The following is a 27861-nucleotide window of genomic DNA, read 5'->3' on the forward strand; positions in this document are numbered from 1 at the left end:
TGCGGGCTTTTATTTTGAACGTTTCATCATTACCATAGGAAAGTGACGTCGTTGTTAGTGTTGCTAGCAGAGTGGTAGTGCAGCTTCCTTACATAGGGTCTTCATAAAAAAATAACCATGGCGGCCACTGAAATAGCTAGGCAAGCGGTGAGTACTATAATTAAGGATGATTTTCTCGTTTGATTTTGGCTAGGGCACCGTTGTAGCTTGCTAAAATGATTAATTTGGTTAATTAAGTACTGGGTGAATTGAACTCAAATGGTATGGATAGATGTCGGTGGAAAGCCCCACTCGCCATGGTTGATGCAGCGTTTTTTTTAATAGGCTAACTCGATATCAAATTACCTCTATTACAACGTTACTATCGTAATGATACAATGCATTTAGATAAATATCGCTTATTACGTAAACGCATGATTTATTAAGATACAAATTATTGGGAACATTCGATAGTCTGCATTTGCACGCATGCGTTCGCTTTTATGGTTATCGTTGCGATCCAGTATCCTCATAATTTCTCAATGAAGTCTGTAGTTACTTCACATTGATATGCTATTTAAGGATATTAGGACTATATCATTTTAAAAAATTCTGGACATTTCAAATTTCATGCATATCCGCCGTCTATCGTGGGTTCGATTCTGTTAGTAAGTTAGCCTATCGCGTTGTTTCTGTCAGCCCCGTTACTTTGTTTGCTGGGCGTTGTCTGATGTGCATAACGAGTCATATAGGGTACAACTGAGTGGGAATGATTTAATATTTGTATATAATATAGACCTAAATAAGAACGAGGGTAATGTGGATTCATCAAAAGTGGTTTCATTAATTTCAGAATGTGAGAGTCAGTAGGCTTGAAAAGTCACTGGGAGAAGGATTGGTAGTTGCCCAAAAGCCGGCAGATGGCGATGCTGAGTCGTTTAGACCATCAATACCGGATCAATATTGCCATCTGCCGGCCTTTCGGCTAGATTGGTAGGCTAACGTAAATCGGCTTTTCGTTTTGTGTGCAGTTAATTCGAACCGAAATGTATCAATGAATGGACGAGAACAACAAGCATTATGTCATTGTGCAACTCAAGATGTGTCTTTGATCCCAAGTTGGAATTGGGTTTGGGAATGCTGCACCTGCACATGTAGGCCAGCTGAGGAGTGTTTGTTTCGTCAAGAAAAACCATCTGTTAAACTAATAGCCTTTCAGCTGTTTAAACACAATTCTAACTATACAATTGACAACTGTTTACCCCAGTCTGCGGAACTATTTTCAACCTCTCCCATTTTAACTGAGCGGAATTTTGCAGTCTGCCTCAATGCCACAATATATATTTTCAAAACATTTAGGCCTTTTAGTGGTGGGGTTGCTTCAGTTAAGTCACTATCGAGGGCACGTTTTGGCAGTTCCATGTAATCTAAATTCCTTGTATTCCTGCTCACATAACCATCCTGTGCAGTTCTAGAAGCAGAGAATGTGTGATGATGCAACTTCCTTCATGCACACACACATTTGTTTTACTGTCCTTGTGGGGGCCAAACCCCTAAACCTAACCCCTTACCTTAATTCTAACCCAAACCCAAATTGTAACCCTAACCCCTAAGCCTACAGCCTTCTTCATTGTGGGGACCGGTGAAATGTCCCTACTTGTCTGAATTATCCTTGTTTTACGATCCTTGTGCGAACTTCTGGTCCCTACAAGGATAGTAAAACCAAACACACACACATTCATATCCATATTAGACCCTTATGAATTTAGGGTCAGGACTACAACAGGATTGTTATGATACATGTATAACATAGAATTGTTACTCTCACACAAACATGCCATCGTTCTACTGTGCATGGTTTGTTTTCAACACCTGTACAGTCTGTAACTCTTAAAATGTGATGTTTTACTTTCCATATATGGACATTGTGGTTTCAACGGTCTAGACTGTGCAGTATGCAAATATGTTAGCAGGAAAGAGGAAGTGTATCACAGCTAGAGCACCAGAGAAATTAGCTGAGGAGTTATCTTCATCGAATACAATGGAATGTGTCTTGCAAAAAAATCTAAATTGTAGCTTAACCATAGAAGATTGTAGCTATGGCTAACACTTCAGTTTGTGCCTTAACTGCACTACCAGTAGTTGTGGGAGTGAATGTTTGAAATGTCATATTTCTGTGTTGTCTTGCATGAAATGTGTAAACGGAAGTGAAATAATAATATTATGGTCAGCCTCATTTTTACCTAAGTTACGATAGCCTTATCCACACCACCCCTGTTTCATATGCATCTGCGATTATACCCGGCTGTTAATGATTAATTACACACCTTTACTCAGTGTTTCTAATTTCAAAATCATTATTTTGTCTTTAGGGAGAAGGTGCTCGTGCCGTCCCTCTAGCCGGCCATGTTGGCTTTGATAGCATGCCCGACCAGCTGGTCAACAAGTCTGTCAACCACGGCTTCTGCTTCAACATCCTCTGTGTCGGTGAGTGTGTCATGCGTAAAACCTCCCTTTTCTTCTCCTCAAGGCAAAATGGGAGCCCTTCTCCAATCCCCTATGGCTGGCGTTTCCACTGTAGATGTAAACCCAGTTCATTCTGTCTTTGTCCCACTTTGGTTGCTTCTCACTGGTCAGCAGTCAACTCTGATCACCGTAGCTCATTCATCTTCAGTCAGTCAAGCTATCGTTTGGGACTGGGGGTAGAAATGAAGACCCTAAAATGATTCCAGTGAAGTGTAATTCCGCATATCCCCCAGTAATTTCAAAGCAATAGACACCAGACATGCATGTTTATTTCACTCCCTATATTAGTGTCTGTCTGTTACAGTATCTCAGAATTCAATTCGGGTGACCTAGGCCTCATTTTGAGGTTGTATACAACTTAGCTGAATGGTGTTTTGGGCATAATTGACAGAGAGAGTTGTCATATAGATCTATTATGGTGAAATGGTCTGGTTATGCCTGTCGTCTTTTAGCCTTGTTTTGATTTACATGTTTAAACCAAATGGTACATTTAATAAATTTGGTTGAAAGTAGGAAACCGAGAATACAATCCCCTCTCCATTTTACACACTCTGAATTACTTGAAAGCTATCAGTGGCAATCAAAACATTCCAAAGCAATGCTAGAAGCCGAACGAACCTCTATTATTACAGCCTACTCTAAAGTCAGAGAAAGCAAAACAGTTGTAAACTGCACAGACCTAAAGCTTAAAGCCCCAGAAATGCGATCCGGAGGCTTGTGGTTGTGGTCTAAACAAAACAGCAAGAACTGAATCGAGAGCAACAACAAAATTTCAGCTGTAGTACAGCCCCATTTTGGATTCATAACGACTGCTGTTTTTCTTCACTAAAGTTAGATTTTTAAGATGCTGGTACATTCAAATGTGAACCTTTGGATGTCAGGGCCCCATCTTTAGCATGGGGTTCAGCATGGGTCCCTACCAAGTGAGATGCTCATAGGTTAGTTCAGCCCTGAGAAGTTTCTATAAGGAAGATGAGCGACCACAGAAACCTCTCGACAAAGACCCGAGGTGGACGTTCTCTCTCAGACACAGGCACTGTGCTGTTCCATTCTATCTCCCTTTTACTATTTAGTGTGCACTGATGCTCTGTGAATAGAAGACTACTACCGTTGGCAGTCCTCTGCGTGCTCCATGTGTATATGTGGTGTCAGATGAACAGAAATAGGCCTGCATTCCAAATGGCACCCTATTCCCTATGTAGCGCACTACTACTACTTTTCTGACCCAAAATATTTTCTGGCACTGGGAGAGGAAGGTGGCTGGCTCACTTGACTGATAGCTTTGCACAGTATGTGTTTGTCAGAGCGCATCGGGACATCCGTGACTCGGACTCATGCTGCCCTTTTTTTGTTGCCAAGGTCTGTTCCAGATATCAACCATGGTGAACATATGATTAGCTTGTTGAAGCGCTGCCCTACTTACTCTTACAAGCACCCAAGATATTAGACGTTTCTTCGGCGTATCTTTTTTATTCCGTTGGAAAGCTCCTCTCCTGCCATAAGCAGCAGAGAAGCCAGAGTGGTTCACATGTTAAATTTAAGAAGATGTGAAACATGGGAAGTGTCTATATAATTAACATTCTGGTGGCATAGAGAGATCTGCTCCAGATTGTAGAACTGCAGTCTTTTCAACAGGGATGCACAGTACTAAATACTGTCATGCACAGTATGTAATGTGCCTTTTTAAGCCCACATTTATTCTGACAAGGGCCCAATCTGGGATCTTCCCTGCTGTTTAATGGTAATTTCCAATAATGATATACTGTAGCCTATACCCGTTGATTATTGAAGAATATAGCTTATAAATGCCCAATGAGCTTAGTACAACTGCCTCACACAAACTCCAGATACAGAGTCCACAAATAAAAGGACACAATAGGGAATTAACTGACGGTGTGTGTTTTTTAGGGGAAACGGGCCTGGGCAAGTCCACTCTTATGGACACCCTGTTCAACACCAAGTTCGAGGGCGAGCCCACCCAGCACAACCAGCCGGGCGTGCAGCTCAAGTCCAACACATACGAGCTCCAAGAGAGCAACGTGCGCCTCAAGCTGACCGTGGTCAACACTGTGGGCTTTGGAGACCAGATCAACAAAGAGGACAGGTGAGAGACAATGACGTAGATCAACATGAATATAACGTGTGTGTGTATGACTTTGGGTAGAGAGCCCCAGGTTCCTCTGCATGTGTCTAAGAGATGTTTAGATGGTACAAGAACTTATGAGTCACATTCATTAGGCATAAAACAGAAGAAAACGAATGAATACGATCCTGGTGTTTATATACCACTACCAAGAATGTGTTATCTTTCACTCTTATTCAACTTGTATTGTCCCTCTCCCCATACCTTATGGAAACACAATAGACATACCCCGAGACTTGAGCCAGGAGTCTTCAGGGCTAAATCATACAGTGTTTTGTCTGTGGGAAAGGGAGGACTCCTCTACCTGTCACTTTCTCCCCTGATGGCAACATTCTAGTCAACGTGGGATCCAATTGTCTCCACTCTCTCTCCTGTCATGTGATCCTCATTCCTCGTCATGAGAGATCACAGAGAGAAAGGACGGATGATGTCATGTGAGCGCCAGGCCAGGCAGCTCTCTCTGACCTCAGTCTGTCCCAGGCCCCTCTATCTGCTCTTGTTAGGGCACCGAGGGGGAGGCTGTGCTAGATACAGGGAACCCTCTTGTAGGTCAGTGCTCCAGGTTCACACTGCTTCACATCAGTATCAAATGGTGGATGGGTGAATGGGAGCTACGGGCTAGCAGTTATATGAGCAGCCATTCGGCTAGCTTCTTATGAGGGGGAGTGGAGGTGGGAGGAGATGTGTTGGGAGGGCGGGGGCTAGACCTGTGTTTAATCAGAGGTTCCATCTCCTTTGTACGCGCGGTGCATCTTCCCCTTCATTGGCGGTGGTATGCCTTTGATACCTCCCCTCTGCTCCCTGATCCGCGAGCTCCCAAATCTCTTCCACCACCATGTTCTGCCCGATGACTCCCAGCTAATGAGACCCAGCTCAGCTGAATGAGGGATCAGCAGGTTCTTTTTAGGGAGCTGAGCTGTACTCACTTAGCGGGCTAGCTACCTCCCACTGACTACGCTCTTGGACTAAAGAACAAAACTGGTTTTAATCTCTCACTTAAGAGATGCTTCACAACACCTTCTAATATTATAAGGTGGTGGAACTGTCTTCATTTTGAGTGAAACATTTTTAAAAAGGCAACGGTATAGCTACCCTTGAATCCTTCATAGACGATGGTAAGATACTTTCTCTTTTTGGTGCTTCGCTTTCATAAACCTAGTCTCCTTATTACCTGTTTATCATGCGTTTATAACACATGCATAACACTTATGTTTTTCTCTCCTCAGCTACAAGTCCATTGTTGAGTTTATCGACACCCAGTTCGAGGCCTATCTGCAGGAGGAGCTGAAAATCAAGCGCACGCTACACAGCTACCACGACACGCGCATCCACGCCTGTCTGTACTTCATCGCGCCCACCGGACACTCCCTCAAGTCCCTGGACCTGGTAACTATGAAGAAACTGGACAGCAAGGTGAGCTGCAAAGCTAGCTAATTACACTATGATTCCAATGGATCAGTGGGCTCAATTCCTGCATGGGCCAGATACAGTATACTAAGTTGGTCTATATGTGTCACTGTCAATGTTGTGTCACTGTCAAAGTCGCTTTGGCTCAAGATATCTGCTAAATTACCATATTATGCGATCCATTCATTGAACTCTGCTGATTTGAAGTGTCACGTGAAAAGCCGTCTTCCTAATGTGATGGTAACCTCAGTTGAAGAGTCATATTTTTGTCATGGCTATTTAGAAAATGCAGGGGGGGGAAGAGAAAGCTTTCAAGATGATGGTGGCTCATAAACTCTTCCACACACTTTGCATGCTCACAGATGCGCTCCTGTCCTGTGACCGCGTCGGTGTGGGTCAGCCGTGAAACGCCACGGTGACCGCTCACTCTGTTTTCCTAACGCCACCCCAAAAAGCCCTATTTGCATAGAGCCTTCCTGGATTTCGGAGAAAGGGGCTCCTCAGTGTTTGCCAGAGCAGCTGTGCCCTACCCATCTCTCAGCCTCTCGCAACAGTGTGATCTTTGATCCAGAGCAGAAGCCTCCCTGTGTATACATCACACGGCCCTTAGCATCAGCCAAGCATCATTGCTGCGAATGACTGTAAAGCCCTCCAAGAGCTAGTGCTACTGGATGGCGTTTGAGTCCGGCCAAAGTGAGTGAAACAAAAGTTGGTGGTGCAGGAGGAAGTGCAGTGTCTCTTGAGTTTATGGGCAACAAGTGGTGGTGGGTGGATGTTTGACACAGACCCCCCCCCCTGCCTATTTGTGCTTCTTCAGTCCTGTGGGCTCCATTAAAGCGGATATTTGGATATACTGTATCTCTTCCCTCCCTCCCACTTCATGTTCTGCTTCTGTTTTTCACCAAACATGGGGCTGGAGGAAGTGTTTCTTCTGAGCTAGCTGGATCAGTAGGCTCTCATCAATTAACAATGTGTTTGGAGGGCTCTTCACGGGATGGAGAAAGCGTTGGAGGTTCACTAATACTACTCTCTCTCACTACTCTTTCTGGTAAATGCTCTTACTGCTCTGCGCTGCCAGTTAAAAAAACAAATCTCTACTTCGTTCCAAGCTCTGATTATGTCAGAAATGCACATAGATAAGCCGAATCGAAAATGCACAAATATTCCTGAAGCTGGTAGACACTAGAGGTGTACAGATATAAAAAGACAAGCTATATACATTTTCTTTCGTATCCGGCTAGATGATATCCCCGCTTTTGACCAAGGAATCCAGAGAAACATTAGGAAGGGAGTGAAGACCCATATCTCAGGGTCTATTCATATCCTGTCTTGGCCAGATGTTCCCCAATTGTCTCAGGGGGTTTAGCTAGATAGCTGTGATGACCTGGCTGCATAGGAGATGCTCGCATGTAAATGTGATTTCAGTTTTGTTTTATAAATGGTCCTTCTGTAGCTCAGTTGGTAGAGCATGGCACTTGTAACGCCAGGGTAGTGGGTTCGATTCCCGGGACCACCCATACGTAGAATGTATGCACACATGACTGTAAGTCGCTTTGGATAAAAGCGTCTGCTAAATGGCATATATTATATATTATTATAAATTATAAATTAATTAATTAATTAATTATTATTGCTTTGACATTATTGGGTATTGTGTGTAGGTAAATGAGGGGGGGGGGGACTATTTAATCCATTTTAGAATAGGGGTGTAATGCAACAAAATGTGGAAAAAGTGAAGGGGTCTTAATCATTTCTGAATGCACTGTATGTGCTTATTATAGATTAATCTTATTCTTGTCCTTAAAATAATTCTCAGTGGAGAAGCTCCATCAAAGGGCTTTTTAGTCCAGGAACTAGGCTTCATCTTTATCTGGGAAACCAACCATTAAATGTGTGGAGCTGAGACTGGTTTTGTATAAAATATAATTATTCGTGGCTTCAGTTGGAATGTAGATCCAATTTTAAACAATTTATTTTCAGTTGTTGTTTTGTCCTGGTGAAAGTATAGTGTTGTAAATTGCATTTGCCATGAGCCTCAAAGCCAATATTTTATTTAGCTTTATCCCAAAGTATAGGCATTATTTGTTTGCACCTTGTCATTGTGTCTTCAAAATAATTGTGATTTTGTGTTTTTATCTTGATGCAAGTCCGTAAAGTATAACAAGATCTGTGTTATTTGTATGTATTTTGATGGATTCTTTTGTATACATGCAGCACACACAATTTCCTCATCAGCGGATAGCCTAATAACGTTTTAGAATCTAATTTATTCTCCTCAAATGAAAGGTCAACATCATCCCCATCATTGCCAAGTCGGATGCCATCTCCAAGAGCGAGCTGACCAAGTTCAAGATCAAGATCACCAGTGAGCTGGTCAGCAACGGCGTTCAGATCTACCAGTTCCCCACCGACGACGAGACGGTGGCAGAGATCAACTCCACCATGAACGTAAGCTAACCCTTCTCTGATGCCGCTCATTGTAGTTCAGTAGCATTTCAGCAAGTTTTATCAATACAGACTTGTGGCAGAGATATAGTTGAGAAGTATAAGTATGGACAAGGTTTGATGAGGGAGAAACATCATATGATGCGATTCTTGATTGTCTGTTATCATGGAATACATTTTTGTAAGGACAGGCACATTTGGGCTCCCGAGTGGCGCAGCGGTCTTAAGCACTGCACCTCAGTGCAAGAGGCGTCACTGCAGTCCCTGGTTCAAATCCAGGCTGAGGAGCACATCCGGCCGTGATTGGGAGTCCCATAGGGCGGCGCACAATTGGTCCGGGTTTGGCTGGGCTAGGCCGTCATTGTAAATAAGAATTTGTTCTTAATGGATCTGTCTCGTAAAAAAATAAATTAGAAAACAAAATACATACAATACAGTGGACAAAAGCATTACAGGAGTTTAGAAAAGGATTTTATGTTTATTTTAATATTTTATAGCAAAATGATGACCGGCCCTGTAGGGTTCACATACTTTCAAGCAGCACTGTATATAAATTTGCAATTTTACGCCTAACATGACATGTCACGTGTAATTCAGTTTGTAATTGGTTCACTCTGCAATTGGTTCCCCTGTCAAGAGATATGCTCCAATTGATCAAAGTCTAAACAAATAAATAATGGAGTTATGTAATAGAGTGAATCCTTTCTCCACTACGGCTTTGCAGGGCCATTTGCCATTCGCCGTTGTGGGAAGCACGGAGGAAGTAAAGATCGGCAACAAGATGGTGAAAGCGAGGCAGTACCCCTGGGGAACAGTTCAGGGTAAGCTAGGTCACGTATCACAGAGGAAATGGTAGGGGGATCCTCCCGCCATCATTTCCCTCCCACTCATTCCGCCCTAACTTCCTAAACAACTACATTCATACCGTCAAGAGGGAAGCCATCACTGCTGCTTATGTAATCTCATGTTTGTCTATTTAACACAGCATGGCTCCACTCTTGCATAAATGTATAACCTGCAGCAGCTGTTGCTTGAGTCATGTCACTTAGATGGGGGAAAAACCAAATCCCATGTCTGAAATTTGAGGATTTATTGATTTATCTCAATAATGCTTGAAACGTGGTAGATTGTGAAACCTGTGACGATTATCAGAGAGAGTTACTGACTTACTATAGAAATATGAAATGTTTCGTTATTTGGTTTCCTATGTTGTGCTCGTACTTATGTCAGTTTTGGCTGTGTGTGGATACGTGGGGGGTAGTATGAACTAGAGGTCGACCGATTAATCGGAATGGCCGATTAATTAGGGCCTATTTCAAGTTTTCATAACAATCGGAAATCTGTATTTTTGGGCGCCGAATTGCAGATTTAATTTAAATATTTTTTTAGACCTTTATTTAACTCTGCACGTCAGTTAAGAACACATTATTATTTTCAATGACTGCCTAGGAACGGTGGGTTAACTGCCTTGTTCAGGGGCAGAACGACAGATTTTCACCTTGTCAGCTCGGGGATCCAATCTTGCAACCTTACAGTTAACGAGTCCAACGCAATAACGACCTGCCTCTCTCTCGTTGCACTCCACAAGGAGACTGCCTGTTACACGAATGCAGTAAGCCAAGGTAAGTTGCTAGCTAGCATTAAACTTATCTTATAAAAAACAATCAATCATAATCATTAGTTAACTACACATGGTTGATGATATTACTAGATATTATCTAGCGTGTCCTGCGTTGCATATAATCTGACTGAGCATACAAGTATCTAAGTATCTGACTGAGCGGTGGTAGGCAGAAGCAGGCACGTAAACATTCATTCAAACAGCACTTTCGTGCGTTTTGCCAACAGCTCTTCGTTGTGCGCCAAGCATTGCGCTGTTTATGACTTCAAGCCAATCAACTCCCGAGATGAGGCTAGTGTAACCGAAGTGAAGTGGCTAGCTAGTTAGCGCGTGCTAATAGCGTTTCAAACGTCACTCGCTCTGAGCCTTCTAGTAGTTGTTCCCCTTTCTCTGCATGGGTAACGCTGCTTCGAGGGTGGCTGTTGTCGTTGTGTTCCTGGTTCGAGCCCAGGGAGGAGCGAGGAAAGGGACGGAAGCTATACTGTTACACTGGCAATACTAAATGGCCTATAAGAACATCCCAATAGTCAAAGGTTAATGAAATACAAGTAGTATAGAGGGAAATAGTCCTATAATAACTACAACCTAAAACTTCTTACCTGGGAATATTGAAGACTCATGTTATAAGGAACCACCAGCTTTCATATGTTCTGAGCAAGGAACTGAAACGTTAGCTTTCTTACATAGCACATATTGTACTTTTACTTTCTTCTCCAACACTTTGTTTTTGCATTATTTAAACCAAATTGAACATGTTCCATTATCTACTTTAGGCTAAATTGATATTATTGATGTATTATATTTTGTTAAAATAAGTGTTCATTCAGTATTGTTGTAATTGTCATTATTACAAATATTTTTTGTTTTTAAATCGGCCGATTTAATCGGTATCGGCTTTTTTTGTGTGCGGGGGTCTTCCAATAATCGGTATCGGCGGTGAAAAATCATAATCGGTCGACCTCTAGTATGAACTAGCCCTGACCTCACATGGAACACATATACAATAGTGCTGGCCCGATCCTGTCTCGGACATTGTGCGCCACACTATTCAGTTCACTCTATGGTGTGTGTGTGTGTGTGTGTGTGTGTGTGTCGTCGGCAGTGGAGAATGAGAACCACTGTGACTTTGTGAAGCTGCGGGAGATGCTGATCCGGGTAAACATGGAGGACCTGCGGGAGCAGACACACACGCGCCACTATGAGCTCTACCGCCGCTGCAAGCTGGAGGAGATGGGATTCAAGGACACGGACCCCGACTGCAAACCCTTCAGGTGCGGCTGTTTCCCTTCATATTTCCTCCTTACTTCCTGTTTTCTCTTTCCTCCCTACATCCTTCCAAGACTGTGTCACAATTCTCCACCCTGCACACTTCCTGTCATGGATGTAGCTCTTTACACTTGTACCCGTATTCGGGTTGAAAGTGGCAGATTTGGATACTGATAAGCACCTAAATTGGAACACAGTGGTAACATGCTATACATGATGTCAGAGCTCAGGGTCTCCACTTCACAGACCTGTATGGGTTTTGACTGACAGCCTTTCTGAACTTGAGCACCTCATGCGAACAATAAGTTGATCCCATCCCTCCTGATAATTGGGTGACTTTTGCTAATGTTTTGTTGTCTGAGTGAGGGAAAAGCTTTAAATTATGAGGACTCAATGCATTTTGAAAGATGAGACATTGAGGAATATAATATATACTGCTTTGATGTCGTACAAGCAAGCCGAACACTTGTGAGTTCAAATGTGCACTCCACATTTCCATATCATGAAACCCATGTAATATATATGATCAACGTATATAATCACTATGTTTGATGTACAGTTACAAGCATCTGAATGCACTCATGACTCCATTCCATGCGCACCAAAATTACCATCTGCTTCTCTGAATTGCCTTGTGAAGCCTAACACTGTAAGATCGTATTCAGAATGGACAGATTTTCAATTTATAATGGACCATTTTTGGATTGCGTAAAAAACAGTAATTGTGTAAAGGCAGGGCTGTGTTCCAAACTAAACAACTACAAGTGTGCTTACTCTAGTTCCTTAGCGGGACACAGCTAGGAGAGCAAAAAAACAAACATCTTCTTTGAGCCATAAAAGTGCATTGTTGAATTGACTTAGGAACTGTGCACGCTTTGAGAGGTGTGTGGCCACTTGGAAACACCAGTTAAATCTCTCTCTAACCTGTGTCATTTTTTTGTCTTATGTTGCACCTATCCCAAATTTTCAAAGAATATTCTTATCATGTTACTGAATGTATCCAGAGTATTTGCAGATGTTGTTATCAACAAATAAATGTAAAATGCACATAAAATCAACAGGTGAATTGTTGTCCTCACTTTTTGTCTAATAATTTCCCCAGAATTTCCAAACTGTTCCCTTTTAATTTCCACCATGGTTTCTGTAAGAAACATTTCAATTTAGCCCTATCCATATAGTCCAATTCCCACGAGAGAAAGGGGTTTTAACAATGGTTGAAACTTTGGAATCACTACTTTCCAATTCCTATCACCCCCTCAGTTAATCACAACCACTTTTTGCATTCTGATGTCAATTACAGCCTGATGTAATTCACTGTAATGTGAATGTAGGGACATAGTACTAACATACAGTGCCTTCGGAAAGAATTCAGACCCCTTGACTTTTCCCACATTTTGTTATGTTACAGCCTTATTCTAAAATTGATTAAATAAAACAATTTATTCAGCAATTTACACACATGCACCCCATAATGACAAAGCGAAACAGGTTTCTATTAATTTTTACTAATATATTAAAACAAAAAACAGATACCGTATTAACATAAGTATTAAGCTGAGGCGCATCCCGTTTCCATGGATCGTCCCTGAGATGTTTCTACAACTTGATTGGAGTCGATCTGTGGTAATTTCAATTGATTGGACATGATTTGGAACGGCACACACCTGTCTATATACGGTCCCACAGTTGACAGTGCATTTCAGAGCAAAAACCAAGCCGTGAGATCGAAGGAATTGTCCGTAGAGCTCCGAGACAGGATTGTGTTGAGGCACAGATCTAGGGATGGGTACCAAAACATTTATGCTGCTTTGAAGGTCCCCAAGAACCGTGGCTTCCATCATTCTTAATGGAAGAAGTTTGGAAGCACCAAGACTCTTCTTAGAGCTGGCCTCCCGGCCAAACTGAGCAATCGGGGGGGAAAAGGGCCTTGGTCAGGAAGTTGACCAAGAACCAGATGGTCAATCTGACCAGAGTTCCTCTGTGGAGATGGGAGAACCTTCCAGAAGGACAACCATCTCTGCAGCATTCCACCAAATAGGCCTTTATGGTAGAGTGGCCAGACGGAAGCCTCTCCTCAGTAAAAGGCACATGACAGCCCGCTTGGAGTTTGCCAAAACCCACCTAAAGCCTCTCAGACCATGAGAAACAAGATTCTGGTATGATGAAACAAAGATTGAACTCTTTGGCCTGAATGCCAAGGAAATGTGGCACCATCCCTACGGTGAAGCATGGTGGTGGCAGCATCATGCTGTGGGGATGTTTTTCAGCACAAGGGACTGGGAGACTAGTCAGGGTCGAGCGAAATCCTTGATGAAAACCTGCTCCAGAGTGCTCAGGACCTCAGACTGGGGCACACATTCACCTTCAAACAGGACAACGACCCTAAGCACACAGCCAAGACAACACAGGAGTGGCTTCGGGACAAGTCTCTGAATGTCCTTGAGTGGCCCAGTCGGAGACAGGACTTGAACCCGATTGAACATCTCTGAAGAGACCTGAAAATAGCTGTGCAGCAGCACTCCCCATACAACCTGACAGAGCTTGAGAGGATCTGCAGAGAAGAATGGAAGAAACTCCCCAAAAACAGGTATGTCAAGCTTGTAGCGTCATACCCAAGAAGACTCAAGGCTGTAATTGCTGCCAAAGGTGCTTCCACAAAGTACTGAGTAATGGGTCTGAATACTTATGGGCATGTGATATTTCATTTTTGTATTTTTATGAATAAGCAAACATTTCTAAGAAACAGCTTTTTGTTTGTCATTATGGGGTATTGTGTGTGGATTGATGAGGGGGAAATCGATTTTAATCAGTTTTAGTACAAAATGTGGAAAAGTCCAGGGGTATGAATACTTTCCGAACTCATTAGTATATGACTCATTAGTATGACTTAATTTCTGAATGTCCTCTTCCTGTCTGGACCCCAGTCTGCAGGAGACGTACGAGGCCAAGAGGAACGAGTTCATGGGTGACCTGCAGAAGAAGGAGGAGGAGATGAGGCAGATGTTCGTCCAGAGAGTCAAGGAGAAGGAAGCCGAACTGAAGGAGGCCGAGAAAGAGGTGCGTGTTTGTGTGTGTACAGGAAGGTTTTTCCATTACCAGTTAAATGCTTTAATTCTGCCACATCATCACGCATCCTACCAACCTCACAAGAACTAGGGTTACATGTGCCACATCTCCATTTGTACTCAAAGCTACAGATATCTGTATACTTCTGGCCCCTCCTCGGACGCTGTGTTAACTAACCGTCAGACAAGCTTCAATGCCATACAACTCTCCTTCCGTGGCCTCCCAACTGCTCTTAAACGCAAGTAAAACTAAATGCATGCTTTTCAATCGATCGCTGCCCGCACCTGCTCGCCCGTCCAGCATCACTACTCTGGACTGCTCCTACTTAGAATACGTGGACAACTACAAATACCTGGGTGTCTGGTTAGACTGTAAACTCTCCTTCCAGACTCTCATTCAGCATCTCCAATCCAAAATTAAATCTAGAATCGGCTTCCTATATCGCAACAAAGCATCCTTCACTCATGCTGCCAAACATACCCTCGTAAAACTGACCATCCTACCGATCCTCGACTTCGGTGATGTCATCTATAATATAGCCTCCAACACTCTATTCAACAAACTGGATGCAGTCTATCACAGTGCCATCCGTTTTGTCACCAAAGCCCCATACACTACCCACCATTGCAACCTGTACTCTCTCGTTGGTTGGCCCTCGCTTCATACTCGTCGCCAAACCCACTGGCTACAGGTTATCTACAAGTCTCTGCTAGGTAAAGCCCCGCCTTATCTCAGCTCACTGGTCACCATAGCAGCACCCACTCGTAGCATACGCTCCAGCAGGTATATCTCACTGGTCAACCCCAAAGCCAATTCCTCCTTTGGTCGTCTTTCCTTCCAGTTCTCTGCTGCCCATGACTGGAACGAATTGCAAAAATCTCTGAAGCTGGAGACTCACATCTCCCTCACTAGCTTTAAGCACCAGCTGTCAGAGCATTTTACAGATCACTGCACCTGTACTTAGCCTATCTGTAAACAGCCCATCTATCTACCTACCTCGTCCCCATACTGGTATTTATTTATTTATTTATTTATTTTGCTCCTTTGCACCCCAGTATCTCTACCTGCACATTCATCTTCTGCCGATCTACCATTCCAGTGTTTAATTGCTATATTGTAATTACTTCGCCACAATGGCCTATTTATTTCCTTAACTTACCTCATTTGCACTCACTGTATATCGACTTTTTGTTTTATTTTGTTCTACTGTATTATTGACTGTATGTTTTGTTTATTCCATGTGTAACTCTGTGTTGTTGTATGTGTCGAATTGCTACACTTTATCTTAGCCAGGTCGCAGTTGCAAATGAGAACTTGTTCTCAACTAGCCTACCTGGTTAAATAAAGGTGAAATAAATAAAATATCACACCTTCTAAATGAGTTTCTATCTAAGATGTGCGTTTTCTCCCCTGCCACACAGCTGCACGAGAAGTTTGACCGGCTCAAGAAGCTGCACCAGGATGAGAAGAAGAAGCTGGAGGACAAGAAGAAATCCCTGGATGACGAGCTCAACGGCTTCAAGCAGAAAAAGACGGCCGCCGAGCTCCTACAGTCCCAGGCCCAGCAGGCAGGGGGCTCCACCACACTCAAGAGGGACAAGGAGAGGAAAAAGTAAGTATCTCCTTCCACGTTCAACTCCCTCCTCCTCACACAGCAGGCATAGGTGTTCAGGGTCGTTTTCATTAGGCACCCAAACAGAAGATAACGTCACGAAACAGGGAGAGACTACCTGGACCTGTCAAATGAGAAATGCTAATTTTCATGTTCCATTGCGAAACGTTTTAACACGTTTGCTGTTGCGTGCCCTAATGAACACAACCCAGCTATCCTTGAGGATTCCTTAGGTATACTGGACCGGAGCTGTCTGGATGTTACAACCTGATCTAGGAGGATCAAAGAACAACTGGATAAATTGTCACTATAGTGTTTCCCCTAGATAATTTTTCAGGCAGGGCGCAAAGGCCCCCAAATCAACATGTAGGGCCTCATTAACCAAAATGAGAGGTGTCCGCCCAAACAATAATATGGGAAACACTAGGTCATTAATTCCACTTAGAATAGATGCCAACTAAATTATTTCTCAAAATAATGAGTAAATGTATTATTGTCAATGCCTATCCCATGTATGCACAGTGGCAAGAAAAGGTATGTGAACTCTTTGGAAATCCATGTATTTCTGCATAAATTGGTAAAAAAATTATTTTATCTAAGTCACAACAATAGACAAACAGTCTGCTTAAACTAGTAACACACAAACAATTCTAAGTTTTCATGTCTTCATTGAACACACTGTGTAAACATTCACAGTACAGGGTGGGAAAAGTATGTGAACCCCTGGATTTAATAACTGGTTGACCCTCCTTTGGCAGCAATAACCTCAACCAAACGTTTTCTGTAGTTGCGGGCCAGACCTGCACAACGGTCAGGAGGAATTTTGGACCTTTCCTCTTTACAAAACTGTTTCAGTTCAGCAATATTCTTGGGATGTCTGGTTTGAACCGCTCTCTTGAGGTCATGCCACAGCATCTCAATCGGGTTGAGGTCAGGACTCTTGACTGGGCCACTCCAGAAGGCGTAATTTCTTCTGTTGAAGCCATTCGGTTGTTGATTTACTTCTGCGTTTTGGGTCGTTGTCCTGTTCCATCACCCAACTTCTGTTGAGCTTCAGTTGGCAGACAGATGGACTTTCCAGCTTTATGTAAGTCAACAGTTTTTAATCTTAGGTCTTCTGTTCGAGGCATGGGTCACATCAGACAATGCTTCTTGTGAATAGCAAACTGAAATTTTGAGTGTTTTTTTATAGGGCAGGGCAGCTCAAACCAACATTTCCAATCTCGTCTCATTGATTGGAATCCAGGTTAGCTGACTCCTGACTCCAATTAGATTTTGGAGAAGTCATTAGCCTAGGGGTTCACATACTTTCTCCAACCTACACTGTGATTGGTTAACTGATGTATTCATCATTTGTCAGTTTGTCTGTTGTTGTGACTTAGATGAAGATCAGATACAATTTTATGACCAATTTATGCAGAAATCCAGGTAAGTGTTCACATGCTTTTTCTTGCCACTGTACATCTGGCAATACAGAAGATGGACGAATCAAAATATAAATGTTGTATGCATGTGGACCACTTTACTGGTGTGCGACACTGTACACTGTTGCATCAGCCGCACCTCAGATATGAAGAGGCCTGGCACACACCACACGTAAACAAATGACATGGTCATTAATCAAAGCTTTCATTTGCCTTATGTCGATGCATTTGTAGGAACTCTTTTCCTGTCCACCGCTTTGGCTTGTCCCATTAATGTCACCAAGCACTGAGTGGTTTCTCTCTTCAGTCTAATGGATTAGCGATAACCAACGTAGCTGGCTCTGATTACATTGAAATGGAGGAGCAATAGATGAATAGATGCTCCCTAAGCTAAGTTTAGCAGTTTAGCAAGCTTTTTCTCTTATGCCTTCATAACTATGGTATAGAGGTGGACTTGCTATTTTTCTCCTCCAAAATGAACACACATATGCACCAGAGATTAGGATCGCTGTCACTTTACTAGGATTTTATATTGTTTTCTATCCACCTTTATTATACAGAGTACTGTAGCTAGTAATATCCTGAACCCTTCTCTGGCCCTCAACGTAAACCAGATTCATCTAGATTTGGTATTACAGTAATCTGATTGTATTGAACCCAGGCTAGTGAGACTGCTGGTATAGGTCTATATCCCATAGGAATGTTGATTCAGTAATTGTGACGTTTTGTTTTACCTGTAGTATCAGGCTGCAGTAGGAGGGCCGTGTTGGCAGTTAGAGGTTGTTGTCGTGGGTCCCTTCATGTTGGTAATCACTCCTGGTTGTCTATTCAAACTGATGCGAGCCCTGCCACCTGCCCTGTTAGAAAGGATGAAGACACTTGCACTGAGAGGTTTTTATTTTTCAGTTCTTCTGTCATTTCTCTCTGCTATCTCTAAACTCTGTAGTTTTTCCTCCTCCCTTTCACTTAATGTTTCTGGGTTACTGATCAAACCATTATTGGCCAGTTTCCCGAACGTAGATTAAGCATTGACCTGGACTAAAAAGCCTAGCTTTGTCTTGTCTGAGAAACCGGCCTGATGAATGCTAGTTAGTACTTCCTCATTTGCTAAACCTTTGGATCCCAACTTGGCCTCTATTTCCTTATCTTGTTCAAAGCATAATCCTGTTGATAGCTTGGACTACAAAACCAATGTTTTATTCAGTCACCAAAGGACATGAGCATGGCATGTTTTAATGAGTGGTGTAGATGTGACATGGAGAATGTGTATGTGTTGCTGTGTTTAAGACCACTCGGAAACTCAGAAATGTCCAACTTGGAAACTTGTTGTAGAAAGATAAGGGCCGAGTTTCCCACTTGGAAAATATCTGAATCAACCAATAGGATGCTTGCTCTAAGCCCAAAAAATATGTACATTTTAACTCTGGGGTTCCGAGTTGTCTTGAATGCACCATATGTCTCCCATGAGTCCATGTGTCACCTATGTTGCATCCATGCTGTTTTACAGTTAACTCCTCCCCCCCACTTGCTGCATGCTGCATGAAACATCTTGTCCTGGTAAGGCTTGCTCTCTCAACTGTTCCCCTGGTAACCAATGACAAAAAGCACATATATTTAAATACACATTTTTAAAAAACATCTAAATCAAATGTCAGTTAAACACATATTTGAACTTAAATGAGAAGGACAAGGAAGTCCTTAAATGTTTTTTAAATTTTTTTTTTTAAGTCACAGTATTTTAACTTCTAGTAGCTCTTATAAAGTCAGGCAACATCTGTACAGTAGGCCTACTTTCAAAACATTAGTCTACATTTTATACAAATCAGACCTGGGTTCAAATACATGTGTGTTTGATTTTTTGGTATTTCAAATACTTTTGTCTGTGTATTTGAGTATTTTAAAATACATAGCCCAAAACAAGTACTTTTATTTCAGTATTTGAATTATTTGCACAAAAAACAAAAAATTGTCTACCAAATAGTTTGAGAGTATTTTCAAATACATTACATGACCAAAAGTATGTGGACAGCTGCTCGTTGAACATCTCATTCCAAAATCATGAGCCTTAGTAGTTGGTCCAACCTTTGCTGCTATAACAGCCTCCACTCTTCTGGGATGTCTTTTCACTGGATGTTGGAACATTGCTGGTGGGACTTGCTTCCATTCAGCAACAAGAGCATTAGTGAGATCGGGCACTGATGTTGGCCGATGAGACCTGGCTCACAGTTGCTGTTCCAATTCATTCCAAAGGTGTTCGATGGGGTTGAGGTCAGGGCTCTGTGCAGGCCAGTAAAGATCTTGAAAACATCTCTGTATGGATCTGATTTTGTGCACGGGGGCATTGTCAGGGAAGCGCCTTCCCCAAACTGTTGCCACGAAGTTGGAGGAGGAATAATGGTCTGGGGTTGTTTTTCATGGTTCAGCTAGCCCCTTTAGTTCTAGGGAAGGGAAATCTTAATGCTGCAGCATATAATGACATTCTGTGCTTCCAACTTTGTGGCAACAGTTTCGGGAAGGCCCTTTCCTGTTTCCGCATGACAATTCCCCCCTGAACACAGTGAGGTCCATACAGAATTGGTTTGTTGAGATCGGTGTGGAAGAACTTGACTGGCCTGCACAGAGCCCTGACCTCAACCCCATCAAACACATTTGAGATGAATTGGAACGCCGACTGCGAGCCAGGCCTAATCCCCCAACATCAGTGCCTGACCTCGCAAATGCTCTTGTTGCTGAATGGAATTTCTTCAGAAATGTTTCAACATCTAGTGGAAAGCCATCCCAGAAGAATGGAGGATGTTATAGCAGTAAAGGGGGGACCAACTCCATATTAATGCCCATGATTGTGGAATGAGACATACTTTTGGTCATGTAGTGTACATGAAAATATTCAACTTGTCTTTTCAAATAAAATATATCTGAATATGTACAGTGCCTTACGAAAGTATTCGGCCCCCTTGAACTTTGCGACCTTTTGCCACATTTCAGGCTTCAAACATAAAGATATAAAACTGTATTTTTTTGTGAAGAATCAACAACAAGTGGGACACAATCATGAAGTGGAATGACATTTATTGGATATTTCAAACTTTTTTAACAAATCAAAAACTGAAAAATTGGGCGTGCAAAATTATTCAGCCCCTTTACTTTCAGTGCAGCAAACTCTCTCCAAAAGTTCAGTGAGGATCTCTGAATGATCCAATGTTGACCTAAATGACTAATGATGATAAATACAATCCACCTGTGTGTAATCAAGTCTCCGTATAAATGCACCTGCACTGTGATAGTCTCAGAGGTCCGTTAAAAGCGCAGAGAGCATCATGAAGAACAAGGAACACACCAGGCAGGTCCAAGATACTGTTGTGAAGAAGTTTAAAGCCGGATTTGGATACAAAAAGATTTCCAAGCTTTGAACATCCCAAGGAGCACTGTGCAAGCGATAATATTGAAATGGAAGGAGTATCAGACCACTGCAAATCTACCAAGACCTGGCCGTCCCTCTAAACTTTCAGCTCATACAAGGAGAAGACTGATCAGAGATGCAGCCAAGAGGCCCATGATCACTCTGGATGAACTGCAGAGATCTACAGCTGAGGTGGGAGACTCTGTCCATAGGACAACAATCAGTCGTATATTGCACAAATCTGGCCTTTATGGAAGAGTAGCAAGAAGAAAGCCATTTCTTAAAGATATCCATAAAAAGTGTTGTTTAAAGTTTGCCACAAGCCACCTGGAAGACACACCAAACATGTGGAAGAAGGTGCTCTGGTCAGATGAAACCAAAATCGAACTTTTTGGCAACAATGCAAAACGTTATGTTTGGCGTAAAAGCAACACAGCTCATCACCCTGAACACACCATCCCCACTGTCAAACATGGTGGTGGCAGCATCATGGTTTGGGCCTGATTTTCTTCAGCAGGGACAGGGAAGATGGTTAAAATTAATGGGAAGATGGAGGGAGCCAAATACAGGACCATTCTGGAAGAAAACCTGATGGAGTCTGCAAAAGACCTGAGACTGGGACGGAGATTTGTCTTCCAACAAGACAATGATCCAAAACATAAAGCAAAATCTACAATGGAATGGTTCAAAAATAAACATATCCAGGCGTTAGAATGGCCAAGTCAAAGTCCAGACCTGAATCCAATCGAGAATGTGTGGAAAGAACTGAAAACTGCTGTTCGCAAATGCTCTCCATCCAACCTCATTGAGCTCGATCTGTTTTGCAAGGAGGAATGGGAAATCATTTCAGTCTCTCGATGTGCAAAACTGATAGAGACATACCCCAAGCGACTTACAGCTGTAATCGCAGCAAAAGGTGGCGCTACAAAGTATTAACTTAAGGGGCTGAATAATTTTGCACGCCCAATTTTTCAGTTTTTGATTTGTTAAAAAAGTTTGAAATATCCAATAAATGTCGTTCCACTTCATGATTGTGTCCCACTTGTTGTTGATTCTTCACAAAAAAAATACAGTTTTATATCTTTATGTTTGAAGCCTGAAATGTGGTAAAAGGTCGCAAAGTTCAAGGGGGCCGAATACTTTCGCAAGGCACTGTATTTGTATTTGAGATATTTAAAACAGTATTTGAAATCAGGTTCTGATACTAATTCAATACAACAAATCTTTGTAACAAATCCCATAACATTTGTGTTCGTACATTTTATTAATGTCTGTATCCACCCACGGCTTAGCTGAAGATGACATCACTGCCGCAGAATTGGATCATATCCTGTGGTTGGCTGTGCCTGTGCCAGCCTCTGAAAGAGTTTAAAATTAAATCAGCAAGTTTATTAGCCTCTGTCTGATGTGCTGCCCCATCTGCCCTCTGAAACTATAACAATCTGCTTTTGTGGTCCACCCCTGCCCTTCCCGGCCCTTCCTAGCCACTACACAAAGAGCAGAGAGTCCAGCAGGAACTGCAGGATCGCACTAGTGCGCCGTTCAGCCTTAGAGCCAATTCTTGTGTATGGGGATTTTTTTTATAGCATTTTTTCTTGATTCTATTTGACGCCTAGCTCTTTGATTCCATTTATTTTATTTTTTTAAATGAGAGCTACACTATTTGTACAGATTCAGGCTCATCTTCCAAGACTTTAGTTAAATGTGATGACAAACAGCCTGCTGTCTCAGTGTTGCTGTGTCATTCTGGACAATGTTCACAGGAAATGAGCCGTGTGAAATTAACAGAGAAGTCAACCATAGAGAGACACTGCATTTTTCTTAGGCCCCGTAGGAGCAACTTTGAGAATGGATCGGTGAACTGTTATAATGGTCAATTCAGGATAAATGATCTAGTTTGTAATAATCATGTATCCCTCCCTGGTTAATCTCGGAAACAGAAGTGTTGCTAGATAGCAACATTTATACTCATTTATTTACACTAGACGATTTACCGTGGTTAACATTTACATCTGTGTTAGTCCATTAAGTAAGTAGCCTTACACAAGGCCTGGATGGTTAATAGGACTGTAGCGTGAGGCAGCTTGATGTACAAGCAGAACCCCCCCTGGACAGGACGCTAGTTTATCGCAGGGCCTTACCTCCAATATATCTCCTTAATGCCGAGTGGCAAGCAGAGACGCATTGGGTCCCATTTTTACAGTCCTTGGTATGACTCGGACGGGAACTCCAAATCTTCTGATCTCAGGGCGGACTCTCTAACAACAAGGCCACTGAGTTGGTGTGTTAGCCCATTAGCATACCAAATAAATGTTCTTTCAACGTATACCCTAAATCTCCCCACCTCCATACACTCATAAGTCTTATTAACAGTAACAGTAACACATGTTCCTTCCGACATTATATTTGACCAATAACATGAATGATTCTGTCATTTGATTGAAAAAGTTTGTCTACTAGTGTTGTTAACGCGTAATGCTCCTTCTCTCTTATTTCCAGTTCAGGATTCCTGTAGAAAAGTGCTTCCTCCCTCAGCCAGCTGTGAATGAGTTTTCACCCCATCCTTGGCAGTGCCATGCTGTTCTCTGTGCCCCCCATTCCAACCCCCGCACATGCCCCTGCTCTGAGGAAGAATCCAGCCATTACTGTGAATGGGAGTCCTTGACTCGAATGCATGCTTCTTTTATACGTTCTTTCACAAGTCATCATTCTGCGTTTGCCTGTTTTTTAAAAGTTTTTTTAATGTTGGAAGGTAGACCTTCTCTTTTTGTTTGTTAGCCTGTTTCCGCACGACTGAGTGTGCTTTTAACTTTAACATGCGCAACTACTGTTTTGACCGGCAGGAGTTTGTGGAGGCTAAGGTGAAACGCACATCCGCTATGGTCTGACCAAGCAAGTGGTGTGTGTGTGTGGCATGTAGTCTGTGCTCATTGCATATACTTGGCAGGGGCAGCATATTCACGTCCATGTTTCATACTACCACTATTCTACTCACTCCACTAAACCACTCCAGTAGTTTGAGATAATGAAGATGTACACTGATATCGTATTGGCATACAATGCATAATTATTGAAAATGAAGACACAACCGTAGTACGTTTCTAAATGAAGGCATGTTGTCCACCGCCCATCAAGAGTAGCCTGGTCCCAGATCTGTTTGTACTTTTGCCTACTCCAAACATTGCATGACTATCAGTTACAGGAAGTTGGAATGATGGCCTCGGCGCCAGTTTGTTTGCGCTATCAAGACAGTGAGTGTTAATAGTGAACTGCTGATGTTATTTCATCTTAGCCTGGTGCATGTGAAGACATTCATGCTTTCTCGCCATCTCTTTGCCATACCTCATTGTTTTTAATATACTTTGTTATCTGCATACTTGTTAGCTGTTGACATTTTACACAAATATGATTTTGTGTATTTCTATTACAATTGGGACTTTTTTATATATATTTTTTATATATATAAAAGCAAATTTTAATCAATTTAAACAAAATACAATCATGTAGGGATCAGTATTACACTTGTATCAGTGTTACACAAAAATACTTAATATCCAAAGGAAATAAAGCGTGAATTTCACCAAATATTTCAACTGTGGCCACGATTATTGTGTATGAAATGTATAATCAATCAGTATTTTAAACATAACAGTGTGTAAGTGGGTTCTGCAAATGTGAGGATATAAGGGTTTCACATAGATTCTGATTATAGTTGGAAACACTTGGTTTGCTCTAGATATTTAACTCCTTCAAGGGCTTTGAGATATCCCGCCATTGTTATTGTCAAAACGACTCTCTTTACAGAGCAAAATTGTCTGCAAACCTGAATTCATAGGGCTGGATCCTAACTTGGACTTTCTTATAAATCATGCCTTGAAGTCAGTAGAACACTTGCATGAGCATTTAAGTTGGGTGCATAAATGTCATGTTAGTATTCAGCCAGCACTGCTTTTGTCTGAACAGACTGAGCCAGTAGTCATTCTCCATTCCTCCTAGAGAAACAGGATTGGAACACTCCATTGTTTGGCAGATGAGTGTGAGCGCCAGTGAGATTGTTGGTTTTTAATTTCAACTCCACTTCCTTCTCATCTGTATCTTGAGGACAGGGTGTTGTTTATCAGGAAAATATTTCTAAGAACCCCCACCCCACCCTCCAAAAATATGTCTGTGTCCTTGCTCAATATAACCCACATGCCTTTGTACGGTGACACAGGTCAGACAGTTGGTCTGATGAGTCAAATGTCCACAGATGTAGGTATTTTGTTTTCGTCTAAATGTATCGAAATGAGTCGCTTACGTACTTACACATTCTTGTACAGTGGTGTAGTAGGTGTGGTTTACAACTTCTCACAATCCCTTCTCAAATTGGTCTTTGTCTCAATGTCTCTGGGGGAACTGTTGTCCTAAGCTCTATGGGTTGTCAGGGTGTGCCTTGGTGTGTGGTCATTCATACATACTGTGCTTTAGTTCCTCTGCTCACTGCTCTGTGTGTATTTACCTTTCCTTTGCAGTAAACCCTGGCTCTGCACTGAGTAGGTGCTTCCACCCTCAAGCTTTGCTAAGGGACCAGGCTTTGTGGGTAGCGGGTACCCCAAGGCTGAGGAGAGGCATTGTGAACCCACCCTTCTGGGTTAAAAAAAAAAAACATTCATCTGCTTTATGTATTAACAAAAGGATACCCCTATCTGTATTTCATTGCTGCTCTATGTGCTGACTCTGTGGCAAAATCTGTCTTTTGTGTATGGTTATGCTTTTTTGTTATGTCGTGTTTTTGCTGTGCTGACTGACTAATATCACCATTTGCTTTTTGCTTCTGTAGGGATAGATATTTTCTGGACTGTTTTTGTTGTGCACTTCTTGGTAGTTTTCACATCATTATTAGGTTTAAGATTGTCTGTTTTGATTTATTAACTGACACTGAATACCTTTTTATTTATTTACAGAGGACATAATATCTGCTGCAAGCAGTTCTCACAAGCAATTTATTCAATGTTTTAAATCCGTATTATGCTCAAATTGAATTGGTCAGCTCAAGTACTGTAGTATTTTATTATGAGTAGTTAATTTTTAGCTTACCACACAGACATTGCATTTGTAACAGAGTTAGTGTCATTTGAAGTACAGTAGCAACTATACATGCGTTAGGAAAACCCAAATACGTACGGTCTTCCCTCCCCAAAATGTCAGTAATCTTTCTGGTAGGCACTGTTGCTCTCCCTGACTGCTTGGGCATCTCTTGTAACCTTGCATTTGTCTCCTTTCTCTCTAGCTTCTTTTAATCTGTCTTGGCCACCTGTCTGAAGAGGGGATTGCAGCTTCAACAAGAACTAAGCACCCATTTCCTCTTCCTGTCTTTTCTCACTGCATCAACCTTTTTTTAACCTCCATCTCATCTGCTTTGTTGAACATGGCCGTATGTGGACTTCACATGGTATTTTTTGGATAGTTTACCTTTTGCCACCTAATCAACGTACACTTTGGCAAGTGGGAGTCCTTCACTGATAATATTTTGCAGATCTGTCTTGGTGTATGAATGAACAAAGCTTTGTTCAGGTGCTCAGGTAGGATTCTAAACAGTTGTTCAAGAGAAACATCAAACCAATAGTTTCATCATACCATTTCTGGCAGAGCCAAGGCTCTGGATTAATTTATATTTTGCATAAAACTATCAGAACTTAATTGACAGTACATTTTAAGAAGGTCTTTATGTAATAACGTTCAATCATATATTCAGTCCATTTTGAGAAGGACTCTGTTTTGAAATAACCATTACAAATAGCCTATTATTAATGTGCTCATCGTTCAAAGGGGGGGGGGGTTGATTTTTATTTATTTAACTAGGCAAGTCCGTTAAGAACATTCTTATTTACAATGACGGCCTAACCCGGACGACGCTGGGCCAATTGTGCGCCGCCCTATGGGACTCCCAATCACAGCCTGAAATTGAACCAGGGTCTGTAGTGACACCTCTAGCACTGAGATGCAGGGCCTTAGACTACTGCACCACTCGGGAGCCCCTATGAATACAAATAACACAACCCAGATCTCAATAAAGCACTGATAAATTCGCCATATTTATTTGGTGATTGATAGTGCGACGTCTTACACTGCGTGTGAGTAGTAGAAACTTTTGTCAATACGGATTTAAAAACCATAGGACAATTGCGATCCAAGTAAATACATTATTCTTTGTTCACTGCATAGGTTGTTTCATTGGAACTCAGAAGAGCCAAAGACATGTTCATGTCAAGCACTTATTTAGTGAAAACACCTTTTCCGTACTGAAATGCCATGTAGGTCGCATTTAATGCCCTTTACGCATTGTGCTTGAACTACCATCAGTCTATTCTGTATTTTGCATGTCTTTTTCTTTCATCACCTCTGTGATCTTGACCTTTTGCTCCCCATTGTAGTTTTCTCCCCTAACAGTTTTGCACTCTTTCACATTTTATGCTCTATTGTTTGGACCAGTTTTATCTTGTGTATTACTAGTTGTTATGTGCAGTTATACCCCTCTCCACAATTTCTGGCACCCATATTGCCAAATATTACAATGAGATGGAGTTGAATCCTAGAGACAGATACTCATGCATTTGTATAATTTATAAGGATATATTTTGTGTATGGAAGTGGAGACCTGTTTTATGAAATATGATCTTTGGATGTGACTCCTCTCTGTGTAAAGTTACATTTTGTTGTAAGAAATTGCCATACATTTTTCTAGCATCTGTCATAATCACCCCTCCTAGTCAATTACCTGTCCACACCACAAATTAATGATAAAATATGTGATTGTAGTTTGATTCCATTTATGTACATTTTCAATAAAATTATGATGAAAACGTGTGTGTATATGTTTTTTTATGCCAAATAACTTAGTTGTGCAAATAATAAACAGAGGACAGGTTATACTTTAAATTCACTATGAAGAGAAAGACTGGTTAATGGGGGAGGGGGGGAGGGGGTAAAACC

The 27861-nt window shown here is 41.9% G+C and overlaps 1 protein-coding gene across 5 annotated transcripts; it reads left to right on the top strand.

Moving 5' to 3' along the window:
* On the top strand, window positions 1-27735 carry LOC118363639 (septin-6). Of its 5 annotated transcripts, none has more exons than XM_035744704.2 (11): window positions 1-147; window positions 2352-2466; window positions 4414-4609; window positions 5875-6061; window positions 8342-8503; window positions 9225-9321; window positions 11224-11392; window positions 14312-14444; window positions 15875-16065; window positions 18997-19046; window positions 26159-27735. In XM_035744704.2, the coding sequence occupies exons 1-10, from the start codon at window positions 118-120 to the stop codon at window positions 18998-19000; spliced, it is 1284 nt and encodes a 427-aa protein (XP_035600597.1). In that variant the 5' UTR covers window positions 1-117; the 3' UTR covers window positions 19001-19046; window positions 26159-27735. The 5 variants fall into 5 exon arrangements, with proteins under 5 accessions (XP_035600597.1, XP_035600596.1, XP_035600593.1 ...); XM_035744703.2 differs by lacking the exon at window positions 26159-27735 and adding an exon at window positions 23389-23497; XM_035744700.2 differs by lacking the exon at window positions 18997-19046 and having other exon boundaries at window positions 25401-27735.
* The last annotated feature ends 126 nt before the right edge of the window (window positions 27736-27861 follow it).

The sequence above is a fragment of the Oncorhynchus keta genome, chromosome 30, assembly GCF_023373465.1.
Source record: "Oncorhynchus keta strain PuntledgeMale-10-30-2019 chromosome 30, Oket_V2, whole genome shotgun sequence".
In the NCBI taxonomy this organism is placed as follows: domain Eukaryota; kingdom Metazoa; phylum Chordata; class Actinopteri; order Salmoniformes; family Salmonidae; genus Oncorhynchus; species Oncorhynchus keta.